The sequence below is a fragment of the Ptychodera flava genome (genome assembly GCF_041260155.1).
Source record: "Ptychodera flava strain L36383 chromosome 3 unlocalized genomic scaffold, AS_Pfla_20210202 Scaffold_26__1_contigs__length_13983176_pilon, whole genome shotgun sequence".
Classification (NCBI taxonomy): Eukaryota; Metazoa; Hemichordata; class Enteropneusta; family Ptychoderidae; genus Ptychodera; species Ptychodera flava.
The window spans coordinates 12211188-12228999 of NW_027248280.1; the positions used below are offsets into that span (position 1 = coordinate 12211188).

The window sequence follows — 17812 nt, forward strand, 5'->3', positions numbered from 1 at the left end:
TAGACTCGTACTCCATAGCTTAGTTGACAGTGGCCCCAGTGCCGAACGTTTGATGTTCAGAAGCTGAATTTAGGTGGGCCACCGGAATTCAAACTTTTACTTTTTTGAAGACATGTTTTTATCGATATATCACGATCCGCGTGCAGTCTCCACGTCAAATATCGACCGTTGGCATTAAAAAATGTGCTTTAAAATGTTACCAAGTGGGAGTGCCACTTTAACCCTTAAAGTGCCATAGACTTCCCTTCGAATTTTTTTTTTTGTGGCATATGTCCCACTGTCTTGCGGCTTATAAGCTACACACAAAAAGGCTGCCAGAACTTATTTTTCATTATGTGCCGATATGTGCCACTAGAGGCACTTAACAGGCACACAAAGACAATCAGTCAAATCTTTTGTGGCAGATATGCTAAAATATTTAATAAACACAGTTTGAGCAAGATATTGCTCACTATAAGCCACAACATTGAGTTGACACTCCACTTGATCACGCATTCTTAGATGAGATATCCATTGACAGTGACACTACAGCTGGCACAGCAGGAAACCTTTGATTTTCAACAAATTGTGTGAAAAACTACCATTTGACTTTGATCGGTGCAATAAATCAATCACTGACTTTTTATGTACGTTTTGCAAATGATTGGTTCTCACTGACAGCGTAACTGTTTCTACAGAAAAAAAAGGCTTTGCAAAATATTAACTCAGGCGAACCATATATCGACGTTAGCCCTGCGTACGATGCTGTGTGTTCCGCTACAGCTAATTGTGGTGACGGGGGCGATTAGCTGTAGCGCCGCTAGCGGAACACACAGCATCGTACGCAGGGCTAATATCGACGTATAATGAACTTATTTCACGTGCATATCTCCCTTGAAAAGACTAGTCTTTCAAAGAACTGCAACTCAAAAATAACGTATATCTTGTTCTTTTGTGTTTTCTTACCCCCTTTCCACACGCGGGTCTTAAATGAACTGCAAGTACGGAGTAGGTCTTGAAAGCGTACGTACGCATGGAGGTACGTACGGTAAAGCTTACCAGCGTATAATAATGTACGCATAGTTTCATAGTGATCACGCTGGGCTTCAAAATACGGACGTGCGCGATGAAAGTCATCGTCGGGCAAAGTTTGTAAGTCACGAGACTGCTTTGTCGGAGCCGTTTTTGTAGAGTTTTGTGTTGATCTAGAAAGGTTATTCCCATGTATTTGTGTCGTTTTGGTTTTCAAACGCAAGCTATGCAGCTGAGCTCGCGCTCGATCAAGCTGCTTGCTGAAGCAGGGCATAGTTTTTCTCGAGGGTCTATGAGCAGGGAGACAATGCGTGGGTCAGAACAGACTTTGAACCCGGAACTCTAGAATCACGCCTGATGATGTCATATATCATGTGAAGACTTCTTTATGATTGGTCAGATTGTTGTAGATCATGTGAAGATTTCTTTATGATTGGTCAGATTGCCAAAAGGTCATGGGTCAAATCCTGAGCGGCAAATTAAATCTGATATGCACTGGTAGGCCGTTAGGACGTTTGAGCGAGGAGTATATCGTCGCCGTTTTTTCGCTCTGATTTTTGTACAGTTTAGCGTAAAATTACCGTAGGACATTATCATTCAGGGTACGTAAAGGTTAGCTATGAATTTAAAACCAACAAACAGCGTTTGCGATGCGTTGATGGCCCTTGGATGACCGATTCTGAGACCGCGATATCGTCCCGAAGAACAACGGTCACGGACACACCCAAGTTTGATCGAAGAGCTACAGATCGTTTAAAAATTCGGTAAGTAATTTTCAATACCACGAGTTGTCTCTATAATTTTCGCAGTTTTCACTGTCTTTGGTCATGCTATATTGATGTTGTTCTTGGCGAACCCTGTTCAAGTATGCCAAATGAACGTACAGTATTGGCAAAAATAATATACCGGTAGTTAATCATGGAGGTTGGTAGCCCTACGCGTACGATGCTGTGTGTTCCGCTACAGTTAATCGCCCCGCTCACCACAGCCCTGCAAAGACCCGTAGCGTAGGTAGGGTCGGTGACTTCAAATCCATTTTGGGACTTGATGTAAAAAGCCAAATTACTGCCGAAATCCAGCGTTCTTGGGCCCAAGTCGTATCCCTGCCTACCTCAGCTACTCGATCGCTTCCAAAAATGCCAATCTTTTATTCACTTCTCGTAAATAACCGTCGATGTCGGCAACTCTCGCTAGCCCTGCGTACGATGCTGTGTGTTAGCTGTAGCGGCTACACACAACAGCATCGTCCGCATTTTTAGATTACGCTTTTGAAAATTACGAATGCAAGAAAGACGAAAATACAACTTAGTGGGCTAACTGCTAGTGTAACAATGAATACCAATAGGCATATCCAGGACTCAGAGTACAAGCTGCAAAAACAGCAATGTATGCAACATTGATAAAATTTGTCCGCATTTCAAGCTGCGTGTCCGATATTGCGCGCGTACAGCTATATTTAGTAACAAACCTGTAACCGTGCACTGCGCTATTATAAAGGGATACTTTTTGTTTTAAAACAATTTATGAGACAGTTTTCCATTTACATTTCTTCTGTTTGAGATGTGCTGAAACCCAATCACCGCTAGTCAATAGTTGTAGTTTGGAGTGGTGTGTCACAAGTAAATAGTGAAAATGAGGCTGAAAAGCAATGATTTGGTAATCACAATAACATAATGTATAGATATGTCATGAGTTTGTATCATTAGGTAAATTATTTAATATTAATTATTATAATTTCTTTCAAGCACATGAATGCTCTTTTCCGTGAATTTTTGTATTAATATATAATAAGGGTAGTCGACAAAATACAAGCAATTTCACTTTGCACATGTAATAATATCCTTGTCTGTTATTTATCATTTTTATTCTCAGTGTATGGGCAAAGGCCATGAAGCTGAACAGACCAATGGATCAACAGGAACATTCAATCTGAAGTTTCAGAACAAGATCGTAAACATTAGGATGGCATCGAAAACAACTTTGGATAATGTGAAAAATCAAATGCAGACTTTTAGACGTGTTCTGTTATGTTTTTCACATGAACCTCATTAGATTATTGAATTTTGATTTTATTTAATTTCTTAGTGGTCCAGCCTAGTGTACCAACATCATTGTTTTACATATCAAAATAAACAATGGGGTATTATCGTGAAGATATGTGGTAAGTGTGTTTTTTTGTTTGCATATGTGAGTAGGCGGTTTAAAAGGCAGTAGCTGTAACTTAATTTTTATGCAGTATTTTTATACTGTTATGTGTCTTGATTTTTGCCTATTTTGCCAAGTGAGTAAAGTGAAAAGTTACCTCAACGCACAAAAGTTAAAAGAACAACATCATAAGTTACAGCTACTGTCCCTTAAAACAAATGAAGATGTGAAGTGTATGGTAATCTCCTGGCTAGTATAAAACTGGTAGGTACAAATGCAGGTATGGTTGGGGAGGGGGGGGGGGTAGCACAGGAAGCATGCATAGCAGCATTTTACCATGAAACCTTTTACCCCACCATTTTTTGTGGCATATTGTCTGCAATCACAGCGGCTTCTATGCCGCTAAAAGCCCCGTCCCATTTTTTTGCGGCATATCGTCTGCAATCACAGCGGCCTGTATGCCGCAAAACTGTGCCAGAACAGATCTTTGCATGATAAAATATGAATAACCTGCTTATAAGCCACAAACAGTTGCAGCTTGGTATCCACAACTATTGTGGGTTAGCATGCACTACTATGTGCCAGAAGCCATATTTTTTCGTAAGGGTTTCTTTGCAATGCAACAGCCAGGCCAATGACTTTTTGAACCCAACTTCTCAACATGTTATGCTTTTCTCAGACCGGTGCAGTTCATTTTCTGTGACGAGAAACCCTAACAACCCATTATTATTTCCAAAGCTCAGGATATGAAGAAGCTCTCTATGACAATGAAAAGTTTCAATTTACACATTGAAGGTGTAAAATTGGGCTAAAATGCACGTTTTTTGTTCAAAATTCACTGAAAATGATAAAAAGTTTCTAAAAATGTATAAAATTCATCAACGGCCTTCAAACTTGAATAAAATTTTCATGTTATCGAAAGACACAAATTCAGGTACACGATTTCAGCATCATGTAACATCATACGTAAATAATAAACAAAAACAAACAAACAATTAGTGTCTTTCAAAATAATACAAATGCTTCCTGTGCAAATGCATCTCTACAAAAATACAAATAATATTTTACATGCAGTACATTAAATGTAGATTGACAACTACTGTGTATGGAGCATCGGCATGATTGCATTGCCCAAGCATTGTCGTTTACTTGTCTATTGTATTTGTTTGTTTGTTTGTTTGTATTTGTTTGCTTGTTTATATATTTTATTTCTTCTAGTGGAAATGATTTTCCAGAGAAAAATTCAGTGTACATATCCACTTTGTCATCAGTTTACTATCTATCATACGATTTCTTGTTAGTGTTATTTAAAATCTGTCTTCAAAGTTAGAAGAAATCAATTATAGTCTTGTTTGCCTGTAAACACAAACAATTAATTTGCATACACAGAGACAACAAGGTTCCATATTGTACATGGAGGGGTAACTATTGTGCAACACATGCACACAACTATAGGGCATATTCAACTGACTCTGTATAGTTTGAACCGCCGGTATAATTATAATGAAGAGTTGAAGACAAAAACACATTTCACTAACCTTTTTATCGATTAATTCTGGTGTCTGACCCAACTTACATTAGTTTAATTCACGTACGCGTGTGTAACTATCTGTGGCTTATCGAGTCACGGACTCGTACTACCATACATACTAGTCAATCCGTTCGCCAAGTTTGATCACGTATTTTGACAAGCATGCACAAAATCCGCCACGAAATGGAAAGAAACCACCAAGTATCGAGAAAAAAAGTTTCATGTCCGGTTTATTTCAGTTAAAAAAATGCGTAACATGTAGGAAATGTCTCGCAATGTCAACAGTTGGGAACAACTACATTTCATTCACAAACCGGGTCGACTGTCATGGCAGTCTCGCTCCAGGACGGCCGGAGGTCAAATATCAACAGTTTAAAGGGTCTTTTTGGCAGTCCAACACTTGAAAATTCACAAAATACACTTCAATTTAACAAAATCCTGACAAATTTCTCAATCTTGCATGTTTTGGACTTCGAAAACCTTAACCTCGGGTTCCATGTCGAGAGTTAGGCATCACACAGTGCCGCCATCTTGGCCACAGATACGTTCGAAGTTCACTATCGCGATCGATTTGGTCAGCAAATCGCGTCATTTTTCCGTAAAATATTCTCAAAAAAACTGTAAATCTATCATTTCTATCACCCAGAGGGCAGTAGCTTGGCATAATATAGTTGTCTTCCATGTCTACGGCATGGTAAAGCTTTCAAAATGTACGTACATGTTTCATTCAATGCACTGTGGCCGTATCCGCGTACGGGTGAAACTGCAGACCTGGTTAAATATTCATGAAAATCGCTGACCTCTTTTCAAGAAAGTTCGCATAAATTACTGGAATTTTCGATTGTTAGGCTGCATGATGTCATTATTTTAGTCCTTATATGGTACTAAATGGGTTCAAAGGGTCAGGAATACCCTCCTTCTGGCTGAGTTCGGCAATGAATAGCTAAGTTAGGCATAAGCATAGAACGCAACCACTGTCGGTTTATATACCGACATGGCGCTGAGAGCGAAAATGCCGTGTCGGTTTATAAACCGAGGCGGCACTTTAAGGGTTAAGTTACTCGTCTTGTCTTAGAAATTGTTTTATCAGCTCAAGCAAATATATATATATATATATATATATATATATATATATATATATATATATATATATATATATATATATATATATATATATATATATATATATATATATATATATATATATATATATATATATATATATATACAAGAACATGGAAACAAACGGCAGGAAATTTCTCCAACTTGTCAATAAATATTTTCCAAAGGGGTCTAAACTTCACAAGATCTTCAACAGAAACACAATTAAAGTGAGTTATAGCTGTACGAGGAATATGGCAAGTATAATCAAATCGCACAATAAGAGGGTAATCTCCGGAGAACAGCGTAAGGACCAACCAGCTGATTGCAATTGCAGGGTTAAGTCGGCATGCCCCCTGAAGGGTAACTGTCAAGTCAAAGGCGTGCTGTACAAGGCCAACGTATCAACGGAGAACAACGGAGAGAGGGTTTATATCGGCCTCACTGATAACACCTTCAAGACGCGCTACACTAATCACATGAAGTCGTTCCGCGACGAGAGATACAAAAACGACACCGAGTTATCAAAATCTGTATGGAACTTAAGAAATAAGGGACAAGATTTTGACATTTCATGGTCAATCATTGAGAAAGCATTGAGCTACTCTGACATGAACAAGCGATGTAATCTTTGTATATCAGAAAAGCTGCACATTATCAATGCTGACAAATCTACACTGTTAAACAAACGCTCTGAGTTGGTTTCAAAATGTCGCCACCAAAACAAATATTATTTATCGAATTTTAACACTACCTACAAATAGAATGGTTTGTCCCAATCATATATGTAAGAGTGTCGAGCTAGTAATCCTTTCACTATCTGAGGATTGCAAGATGCATGAAACTTAAGTAATAGATTTCATTACTTTGTACTTGAAGTAATCTGTTTATTATATATATATATATATATATATATATATATATATATATATATATATATATATATATATATATGTATATATATATATATAGGATAAAGCCCGAGTACGAGGGCTCTTCTGGTATATAAAGACCAACCCAACGATAAAATGTCGAGGCCGCAGGCCGAGACATTTTATCGTAGGGTTGGACTTTATATACCAGAAGAGCCCGAGTATGAGGGTTTTATCCGACTTAAAAACTATCGCCCCTAACTGATATATTTTCGTTTTCAATGTCTTTACGTCAACCAACCTCTTTGTCAATGTAACATGTTTAGGATATGAATTAAAACTTTTATTTGTGAAATAGCCTTCCAATGTAATAGAACATCCTATAAATGCCCTAGGGCACAGCAGATTTTGTGTTGCAGCTGATTTCCGCTGTGTTACCAATATTTGAATATTACAACGTACCAGATGTCCACAGAATATGACATCTTCACTTTTGATTGGACAGTACTTTACTACGGCGCTGTCATTCGTTTCTGGAATTTGGTGACCAAGGCTTTACGAGTAGATAAAACACCCTGAATTGAGCACTCTGATTGGTCAATCAACAGTAGATAGTTTTTAAATATATATATATATATATATATATATATATATATATATATATGAAATCAATATTTTCATAGACTATGACAATAATAATCCAAACAATATAAAGGAGTGCACCGCCTGTACATTCCGAAAGAATTACATTAATAATTTGCGGAAACAACGAACTCAAAGCTGGTCGTGTTACTGTGAGTTCTTTAAGCATTGAAACCAGGGTCAGGCGTGATATTTAGAGTGTTCACAATGTCGAGATTCAGTGGATGTTTGTTCCCGAAAAATAGCGTCTCTTTGTCTGAGGTAAATTTCTAGGCCTATGCTGTCTTTGAAATATTGTATAACTTTGCAAAAGGTACGTGTAGACCGAGAGGTCGTCTGGCATTTGCACCATACAAGAACGAACGTTATGGCAGTGTTCCTCGCTCACGCGAAAGGACAAGTGGAAATGATTGACAACTTGCACACAGCGTATTGACATTGTTCTTAAAGTAGTTCAAATGTTTAAACGCGGAATTGTCATGAAAACTTCTTTTACTTTGCAAAAAATAAATTCTTGGCTTGTGCGTATATTATTCCCTAATATTTCTCTTTGTTCAGCTCAGAAAATATTGACGTAATGACCGTGTCACCACTTGTCTTTGACTCGTGGTGACACGGTCATTTCGTCACTCGTATTTTCCTTCGCTGAACGAAGACAAATATTAGGGAATAATATCTAATTATTCTCTACATAATCACAGCGGAGCTATATCGGCCGTTATGTCACACAGTAAGTGAGGCTAACCACAATTCTCCATGATCCGTACACATGGAGATCACTCACTGAACTGAAGCAAATTACTTCTGTACACAGAACAGCTTGGTCCATATTTCGAAATTCTGGGACCATAGTTTTGATCATCATAATTCTCTAATTTCTCACTGTGAATAATGAGAAGATCAACTCCTTTTCCGCGGAGATAGCAATTTTGTGATTTTGTCAACATAGTTTTTTTACAGCCATATGCAATATTTTCAAGGAAACTAAGGGAAATAGTTGCATCCGTGTTGGCAAAAGAAAGGGTATTGATTTTTTTGAATGTTTGTAACAAAAGAAATTTGCATGTCTGACAGGTGGTATGATGAGACCATCTTAGTTGCTGATAACTTTACCTTGACAAGTGTAGAATTTTTAACACCTTCAAATTTTAACACCTGAATTTTAAACATAATCAATAATTTTGGACCATAGTTTTAACCGATAATTCTAAAATTAAATTTAAAGTTTCAAATTGTTCAGAAACTGATAAAATTGAAGACTTTAGCAAATTATGTCTGAGCACACAAATCAAGGGGAATTGGGTAGTCTCACTTACTGTGCGTCACTTGTATGAACAACAGAGACAGTCTTAGCATGCCACATGTCAGGCATGCAAATTTCCTGTGTCTTGCACATTCAAAAATGATAGTTTCCTTTGCCAACACAGAAATAATTGCCTCAGTTCAGTTGAAAATATTTTGAAAAGATTATCAAATTGTTCTCTCCTCCATGGAAAAAGGGGTTGATCCACTCACTATTCAAAATGGGAAACAAGTGAGAAATGAGCATAAAAGAATGCTGTCAGAAATTTGAAATACAGTCCTGACAGACCAAGCTGTGCTGAGCACAGAAGAATGTTGCTCAAGTCCAACGAGTGATCACACATGGTGATATTGGGTAACATCCCTTGAGAACAAAACCAATGGATCACGTACTGATCCGACAAAGTCAGATCCCGTGAGGAGTACGGTGCCCTGAGTACAGTGATCCAAGGTCGTTCACGCTACGGCGACAAGACGGAATTAACTTTTGGAATCGAAATCGGTTGTTTTCGGCGGAGAAACTGCATAACATAAATCTGAGGCCCCATGCAGCCAGCGTTTAGTGTCTACTGTCAGTGCAGTGTCAAAAGTATCATGGCAGTCAGCAGGGCTAGTGGACGGCCTACAGCCAGTAACACACGGCTCTGCCACGCAGAGCTAGCGCAAGGGCACGATATATGTTATGCTTGGTAACGTCGGCGACGGGTTCTCCACGTCACAGGGGGGACCGTGTCCACGTGTACGCAGACTTTGCTTAGTAGTGCTAGCTCCACTAAATGTATAGACAGAATCCAGGCCTTGTCGTACGACGAAGGGGTGCATGAGCTCGGCCCGACTTCTACAGTCGCTAGCTGTGTTGGCAAACAACTCCAATACTTCAAGCAGGACGAGTGATTTAGTTGCCTTGGGGTGCTTGTACTGCGCTGAAGTTGGACACTGTTGGTGCCTGGTACCACGGCCGGTCGTCTGTTCATGTTTCGTCTGGCGATGATTATTTATACACAGCTCTCAATACTGTAAAACCAACTTAATATCAAACCGCCGATGTTCAGGTATTTTAAGATGCCATTGCTTCCGTGAATGTTGGTCCTAGTATACAGTGATTGAAACATCATGTGACAACAATGTTGTTTTTTATCGTCCAATTGCGAAGACATTTTTCCAGTAAAGAGCCATATAATTTAAGGATTTACATCATGTCTGTGTCTCATTGTGTGCGGAAGTATATACGGTGTTGCGGTTTGCGCTGACGTGGGAACTATCATGAGACGCAACACTTTCGGTAGGGGTGTTGTGCAACGTCACCAATCAGAATGAAAATACATTGAAATACATGTAGGCTGTGAGAGCTGCATATGATACATATCGCCTAATCCCTGGACCTTTGCTCTGCTTTGTGAACCGTTTGTGACATATGGCCAGATGACAGACAACAAAATGATTAAAATGTTGGGTCGGCCTGACCTTGTGAACTGTGGTATTGGGTACAATTACAAGGCAGCTGAAAGTGCCCCCCCCCCCCGCCCCTCCGGCCGTCTTCGCTTGATATACCGCTTGGAAAAGGTAAACTTTACATCGTCCCATTTTTTGTGAAAATTGATTTTTTTTTCTCTCATAGAGTAAACACAAGGGCGGTGGCAGTTTTGGCATAACTGACTAACAGTACATTTGATGTAACTTTTTAAATAGTACCAAATTTTCACGAAAATTCCGAATTTCGAAGATAATGGGAAAATCCAAGCCATGCCATGATGAAATTCTGTATTAGCATACTACGAATCACGCATACGCTACCCCCCCCCCCCCCCTGCATACCAATACAATACAATACTTTATTGCTCAACAACACACTCAAGGAGTGCGGTAAGGCAAAATTACAAAACAAAACCCCCCTAACATCACTCTTTGTTCAGCGCCAACTCGACAAAGTACGCATCCAATTGAATGGAATGAAATAAATCACATAACAGAGTTTCCAAAATGACTGTTACGTTATATTTCGGTCCACTGCACTGAACAATGTGTATGTCAAAACATGCCAAGAATGTCGGTGCCACACTGGCCTAGACCACATATTTTGCGATACATAGAAACGTCTATGTAGCGAGATGTTGCGCTATATAAAAAAATGTAGGCTTTGTGCGATTTTTGAGCACGGTACTCGAAGTACAACCACCCCACCCTCCCCTGACAGCAGTTACGTTTGCCGTGCGCGTATTTTAATTATCCACGGCCCATTAACACGGCAATAAGCCAAGAAGTTTACGTGTGTCAGCGATATTCGATGTCATATTTGACAAGTGGAGTTTAGTCCAAACTAGCGTTCATCTATAAGATTGTTCTTTGTAAACGGAGCATTTAACAGACTGTTCTTTATATTTCAACTTTCTAACAAAAGAATTTAATGTATTTGTATTCTGAACAAAAACATGCTATTGCCAGACGAGAAAAGTAACATTTAAATTGTCGCGTGTCGTGTATAATTTCACTCAAACTTGTCCTGTAATTCCGTTTCCGTTCGTAGCTGGATCAGGACAACGACCGCCAGAATAACAACAAAAATAGAAAACTACACTGAAAATTTCTATATAGCACAACAAACATTATCAAGTGTTTGTATTTTTTAATGTTTTCTGTACTCAATCATAGTTTTCTATGGAACTCTTTGATATACCACCAAATGTCATATTTTGCGTATATATTTTCTGCTGTACATATATATGGCAGATCACGACGGAGTGTGTTTTCCATTTTCACTATTCATTTATTTAAAAATGTATTTTAATTTTTTGGTTTTTTTTTTTCTTATTTATCTGCACTGAATTGTATTTCACAACAGACGAAACAAAAGCGTGAAGCAAGATAAACTTCACAAATATTATTTATTAACCAACATCATACTCAGGCCACATTAAGGTTCATCCGCATACGGGGTGCAGCCGGCCATGGGGACCGGCTCAGGACTTACGAAATACCGAGATGCGGACGAAGCGTGTGCGAACGAGATATTTTAATTGTATATGATGTTTGGTGCACAAAGTACACTGGGGGTGAATTGCATCCGCCCCGACTTCGAACGTGGTTTCACGACAACAAAAGCGCACAATGACGTTTCAATTTTCCGTTTGTTCTCATGTCTTTGTATGTTATCTAGTAAGTTATTTCAGGACATTGTTTCCGCCATTCCGGACAGATTTTCATGTGAGACATGTTTGGAAATTGTTAGGGACTACAACAGTCTTTATATTATACCGTTTAACGTTTTTGGGGGTTTTTTTTCCCTGATATTTGCAGTTTTGGAAATTTTCAATTTGGCATGTCAACCTTTATTTATGTCCTTGAAACTGTTAGTTTATCTTGTTTAGCCAGTTTAACAGCAGATAAATAACTACAAAATCGTGTATTTGGTTCCGTCATCATAAGGAATGTAAAACGACCATCAAAGCACGAGGAAAAGATATTAGCTACTCATAGGGACGTTGTTGCTGGAGCGCTAGACTAAAGAATCGCTGCTCAATGAATGAAAAGCACTGAGGCTCTTTCCATGGATGTTGGGAGTCGAGAGCGGCGTCAGTTGGCCTTGCCGGAGTGAAAAATGAGTTTTCCCGGTTATAGCGCCCTCAACCTGTACGTAGGGATAACTACAGAATATTTTGACAAGCAGGACGTGAGCAGTTCTTATTCTTGAAAGCAGCTCAAAACATTTTACAAAACTGAGTTATTCCGTAGACATGACATAATCGAAAACAGAAAACGCTTTATCGATGTTACTTAGCGCCACTTGCTACTTGACAACGGACAATATGTTATTTCAATGACGATTCTAAGAAATCCCTTCCTCACTTGTTGACTTGTGGGCGCACGAAAATTCGAATCTCCGGCTTTCAGGAATAAAGGTTCGATATTAGTATAATCATTACGGTCATACTTATTTGCAATGTTGCAATTATTTTCGTTTCCTTTATAGATGTTATTAAGCCAATGCTAAAGGTACAGATCGACTCGTCTTATATGCTTAGATCGATCCTCTCTCTCTCTCTCTCTCTCTCTCTCTCTCTCTCTCTCTCTATATATATATATATATATATATATCAGAAACCATCATTACAAGCGCTCAAGGATAGCAGTTTTTTATTAATCGCATTTGCTGACACTATTTCTTTGACTCTATCGCAAGTTGTAAAGTATACATAAACGTTTGTTTAACTTCTGACTAAATGATAATGATAACGTTGAGGGCGACATCCACAATCAATGCAGGTCAAAATCGTTAAAATTCCCATGTGTGGGCGATGATGGGTAGGGGTTGATAACTTTTCTCTCTGGCAAACGGAGTTAATGACCGAAGAAGTTGGTTTTTGAGTAGTAGAGAATACACAATTTTGTTGGGACTCAGTTGACGAAGTATTTTTTCCAAAATACTTAGTGATTGGCCCACCCATTTTGACTTATTTATTTATTTATTTATTTATTTATTTATTTATTTATTTATTTATTTATTTATTTATTTATTACCTTTCCTTTACCCAAAAATTACAAGACATCCTTTTACGAGCGTATGGAAAATACATATGATCCTCTAAGTTAAATGTATCGAAAAAATAAAAATGCTGAAGTCAGTACTGAAATTGTTCGGAAATATGTTCTTATTATTAATGAAAATCAACATTGCAAATCACTGGCTCTCCACTCCTGCTAGTATCTAAGTATCTGCCCCAGCCCTCACCCATTATATAAACTGTGCTGTGCCTTTTCAAAATAGCACGATTTGCCCTACCTTCCACAACCAGTCCCCGATTCCTACTCTGTGCTTTTTATATGATAACCAACTGCAAAACAAAGTTTCCTTGCCGCCAATACTCTAAAATAGCCGCTAGGACGCCAATATATGTTTTATTGACATGTACATTAGTTTTCAAAGCTTACTTGATTTCGAAGTGTCTGCCACGCTCTTATTCGATTTCACACCGTACTTCGGACACTACGGTGAAGTTAGTGCAGCACTTGCATGACTCGGGTCTGGGGTTTGTTTGACCACCTATAGGGTCTTTGAGATTCTTTCTAAGCAATTTAAAGTAGCCTTCAAACAATTTTAAAAATATTAATAAACACAACTTTTAGATGTAATGATTTAATGACGCCCAAGAAGGGGAAGCTTTGACTTCGTTAATAGTTATTCTATGGCGTTGATAGTGTGTTTTGTGATTAACATTGTCTCCTGCCTTCATAATCAATCCAGCTCAGAAATATGTTAATGTTTGCTTTGACACTTTCCCTGATCCTTGACATAGGAAGAACAAAGAGAATCGATTAATTTTTTAAGGCCGCACGGCTGGAACAAGAACTTTTATCCTGCACTGAACGCATGACGTCGTCCTTCATAAACTGCATAATTCAAAATCAAATGATGGTAAACAACAAAGTACAATGCGTTGAAATTACAGTTTTTCTCGGTTTGCAAAAATCAAACGTTATTAATAATCATACCAATACCGAAGAACGCCTCCTTTGCATTGATGCAAATTGAAGACATTCGTTCATGACGAAGTAGCCAGTTTAGGACATAACTGAAGACTTTGCGTTGTTTTGATCCAGAATTCGCGTCTGATTGACTGGTACGTTTTGTCACTGTCCCTAGTGAAAGAGGGACTGTGGTTTTGTATCGATAAGTTATTCAACGACGATTTGATGTCACGCTTGTTCAGTACTCTCCATGAAATGGCTATCTTCAATCATACTTATATTCAAAATATACAAAAAATGTTCAAATCATACAAAACATCTTTGCAAGGCTGCTAAAATAACACAAACAGTTTCGGTATGTATGTATAAATACGATTTAAGCTATGTTTGCATGGAATCTAGAAACTTAAATAAGCATACATAAGAAAGCCCTTCTGTATTCAATCGACCATTGAACACTAAATATTACAAAGTCATTTTAAACTACAAAACGAACGAGCATCTGTAATTCCATTGTACTCTTATTCTGTAACTTAATCACAGGAACCATTCTTAGGCAACTATTATAATGAGCTTATTACACGTCCAGCCAATTTCAAAAGTTTAACAAGTCATCATTGAACCACTGGGTAAAAATTTTACAAAACGAAATGCGAACACTAGGGAGAACATCTCACCAGAATAAAAATCCGGAGATCCAAACGCTTTCATTGGATAAGTTCTTGAAATTCGTGTGGTCTTAAAATAATCAACATGTCAAAGCTGGTCTAATGTTCAAATATCTGCACAAATGTGATTATTAACTATATTTCCATTACTCAAGTTGATTTCTTGGCAAATAAAGGAATTGTGGACATTATTCGAGGTGGGCGGAGAGATCTGGTTAGCCTAATTTTGGAAAGTTCAAAATTGTCGCAAACTCCACAGGAGGAGAAGTGTTAGGATTCCCACGAAGACATCAACAAACATACACCAATAGAACACCACATAAAACTCAACATGATACAAACAAATTTCTTGGTCAGTATACACCTCTATCTACTTCATACCACCCGATCCTACTAAGCTTGTAAATTTCCTAGAGGCAAACTCACTATTGATTAAAAAGAGAATCTTATAGAAAAAAAACGTACAATCAACTCTTTACGATTTGGAAAACCTTCATACAGAACAAACAATAGGCGGAAAAGAATAATTTGTAGATGCAGCTTATGGCAAACCGTTTTGAAGTGACTGTAACTAAACAGAAAAATAATTGTTTTATCCCTCTGTCTGTAATCTTCCAAACTTAAGGGCTATTATTATTACATATGTACCACAGTTTACTCGCATCGAAGGGCGCGCGTACTACCGGTATTTGCACTGCAGTGCAATACCAAAAACATTATGCCATTCCTTTATGTTAATGAGTATTTACCAGTTTTGACCCGGAACTACTTTTGTTTGTAAACACAAAAATTGTCGTCTGCATAATTTCATATCAGTTCGGAGGCTGTTGCAAGTTATATTAGTACCCCATAATGGATAGCCTAACCGATAAAATCTACGACAAAGAAAACTGCATTTATTTATCTAAGTGTGAGGATGACTTTTATTATCCGGAAGAGCAGTCCGTCGTCAGCGAAGCAAAATCGACACTGACAACGCAAGACGTCAGCTCAACGGAGCCACTACCTGGTCCAAGTACAAGTACAACGTCAGGTGTAGCTGTCAAGCAAAGATTCGCAAGTGTTTTAACTGAAGATGCATTGAACCATCAAATTGCTCTTCAAAAAAACACAAATACCGCCAACAAGACCAGGCGTGAGGTAGCTGTCTTCAACGAGTGGAAAATAAATATGACAGCTGAACGACGGCCTCTGCATGAAATACCACCCGCGGACCTTGATAACTTACTGGCATCATTCTTCTGGTCAGTGAAAATGAAGAACGGAAAAGAGTACGAGCCAGACTCACTGTCAAGTTACCAGAAAAGTATAGATAGACATCTCCGAGAAATGAGATACAATAAGAGCATAATTCGAGACGACGAGTTTCAAAGAAGCAGAGAATCACTCGCTGCCAAGCGCAAGAAATTAAAAGCCGAAGGAAAAGGAAACATGCCATGCAAGGCATCCGCTTTGACGGAGAGCGACGAGACCAAACTTATTGAAAGCGGCCAACTTGGCACTTCATCGCCAGATGCAATCATCAACACAGTTTGGTTTAATATGACGAAGCTGTTCGGTCTTCGTGGAAGTAACGAACACCACCAAATGACATGGGGTGACGTCGTCGTTAAGCAAGATCAACGCGGCGAATATTTGGAGTACAATGAAAGAGTCACGAAGACGCGCAAAGGTGAACCGGGAAACACACGGAAATTTTCACCAAAGGCATACGCGGTACCGGACAATAAAAAATATGCCCCGTGCAAGTTCACCGGGAGTACGAGCTTCGTCGGCCGCAAACGATGAAATGTCCAACTTCGCCCTTTTATCTCGGCATACAAACGTCAACGGCAATCCTCGAAAGGGGCATATGGTTCCGAGCTCAGCCAATGGGCAGAAATAAAATCGACACCATAATGAAACGCATGTGTACAGCAGCGGGTTGGATGGAAAACTTACGAACCACAGCGCAAGGAAGACTTCAATTACACGTTTGCTTCACGCAGGTGTACCACCAAACACCGTGGCTCAACTTAGCGGCCATAAAAACGTTAGCAGTCTGAACAGATACGCCGTAGCTTCGAACGACAACAAAAACAAATGAGCGACATTCTCACCGGCGGTCAACCGAAGTATGAGCCCTACCACAGTCGCTCGAGAGCTATTCAGCTCTGGGACTATTCGCCCATAGACGAGTGTACAGAAGCGAGAAATACACAAATTCTCGCTTCTGTACACTCGTCTATGGGGCGAATAGTCCCAGAGCTGAATAGCTCTCGAGCGACTGTGGCCCTACTCGAATCACAACCTCGCAGTATTGCCGACTGGTAACACCTCTCTCTCTCTGCGAAGTTTCTCAACCTCAGCCTGCCATAACATCACAACAAGCGAGTGCTGTCGCGGGTATGTTTGCGAATGCAACAATAACCGGTGGGACTTTCATTTTAACTTCACCGTAGAGGCAACCGTAACCAATCTATATCTAGTGTCAGTGATGTGCACGCCACTGGAATGCCTGCCATGAAGAGACCCGCCGCCCATGGTTATGTACGATTCAGACGATGAGTAAACTTTCAACGTTTTCAGTGACACTTTTGATAGTCGTTTATCACCGGACAGTTTCCCGATTTTGATATTTGAGAATTTTAAGAAAGTCGCTTTTTATGCATGGTGCAGTTTACTCTGTTTTTGTGTTTCGTCCACGATACAAAATAACGTGAGACTCAGTCCTTGCTGCCTGGCCGCGGAGACTCATTTTCGACAAGTTACGTCTGCCGTCTCGTATTCTTGAACTTCCTGTGATTTGTTTTGACAATTCCGAACAATTTCAAGCATAACGTTTGCAAAATCACCAAATAATAATAAAGTGTTCCGTTTTCAAAGTTTATTTTGGCTGCCTTTGACGTATGTGTGTTGAGTACAGCCCCAGCTCTCTGACGTTCCTCTGAGGTCATGTTAGAAACAAGTAAACAATGGTTTAACCAATCAAAATAGGGGGTGTGTCAACATTGACCATGAAAGTGAAACTCTCTCTCTCTCTCTCTCTGTCTCTCTCTCTCTCTCTCTCTCTCTCTCTCTCTCTCTCTTAGTTCATG

General features: G+C 39.1%; 1 protein-coding gene and 1 long non-coding RNA gene across 2 annotated transcripts; both read left to right on the forward strand.

Annotated features, from left to right (window-relative positions):
• The first annotated feature begins 1498 nt into the window (after window positions 1–1498).
• Window positions 1499–3164, forward strand: LOC139125679 (uncharacterized). The gene is made up of 2 exons (XR_011550330.1): window positions 1499–1775; window positions 2884–3164. It is a non-coding gene; the product is annotated as an uncharacterized lncRNA (long non-coding RNA).
• A 12423-nt stretch (window positions 3165–15587) lies between these two features.
• Window positions 15588–16523, forward strand: LOC139125967 (uncharacterized protein KIAA1958 homolog). Its single transcript, XM_070692041.1, has one exon. The coding sequence runs from the start codon at window positions 15588–15590 to the stop codon at window positions 16521–16523; it is 936 nt and encodes a 311-aa protein (XP_070548142.1).
• The last annotated feature ends 1289 nt before the right edge of the window (window positions 16524–17812 follow it).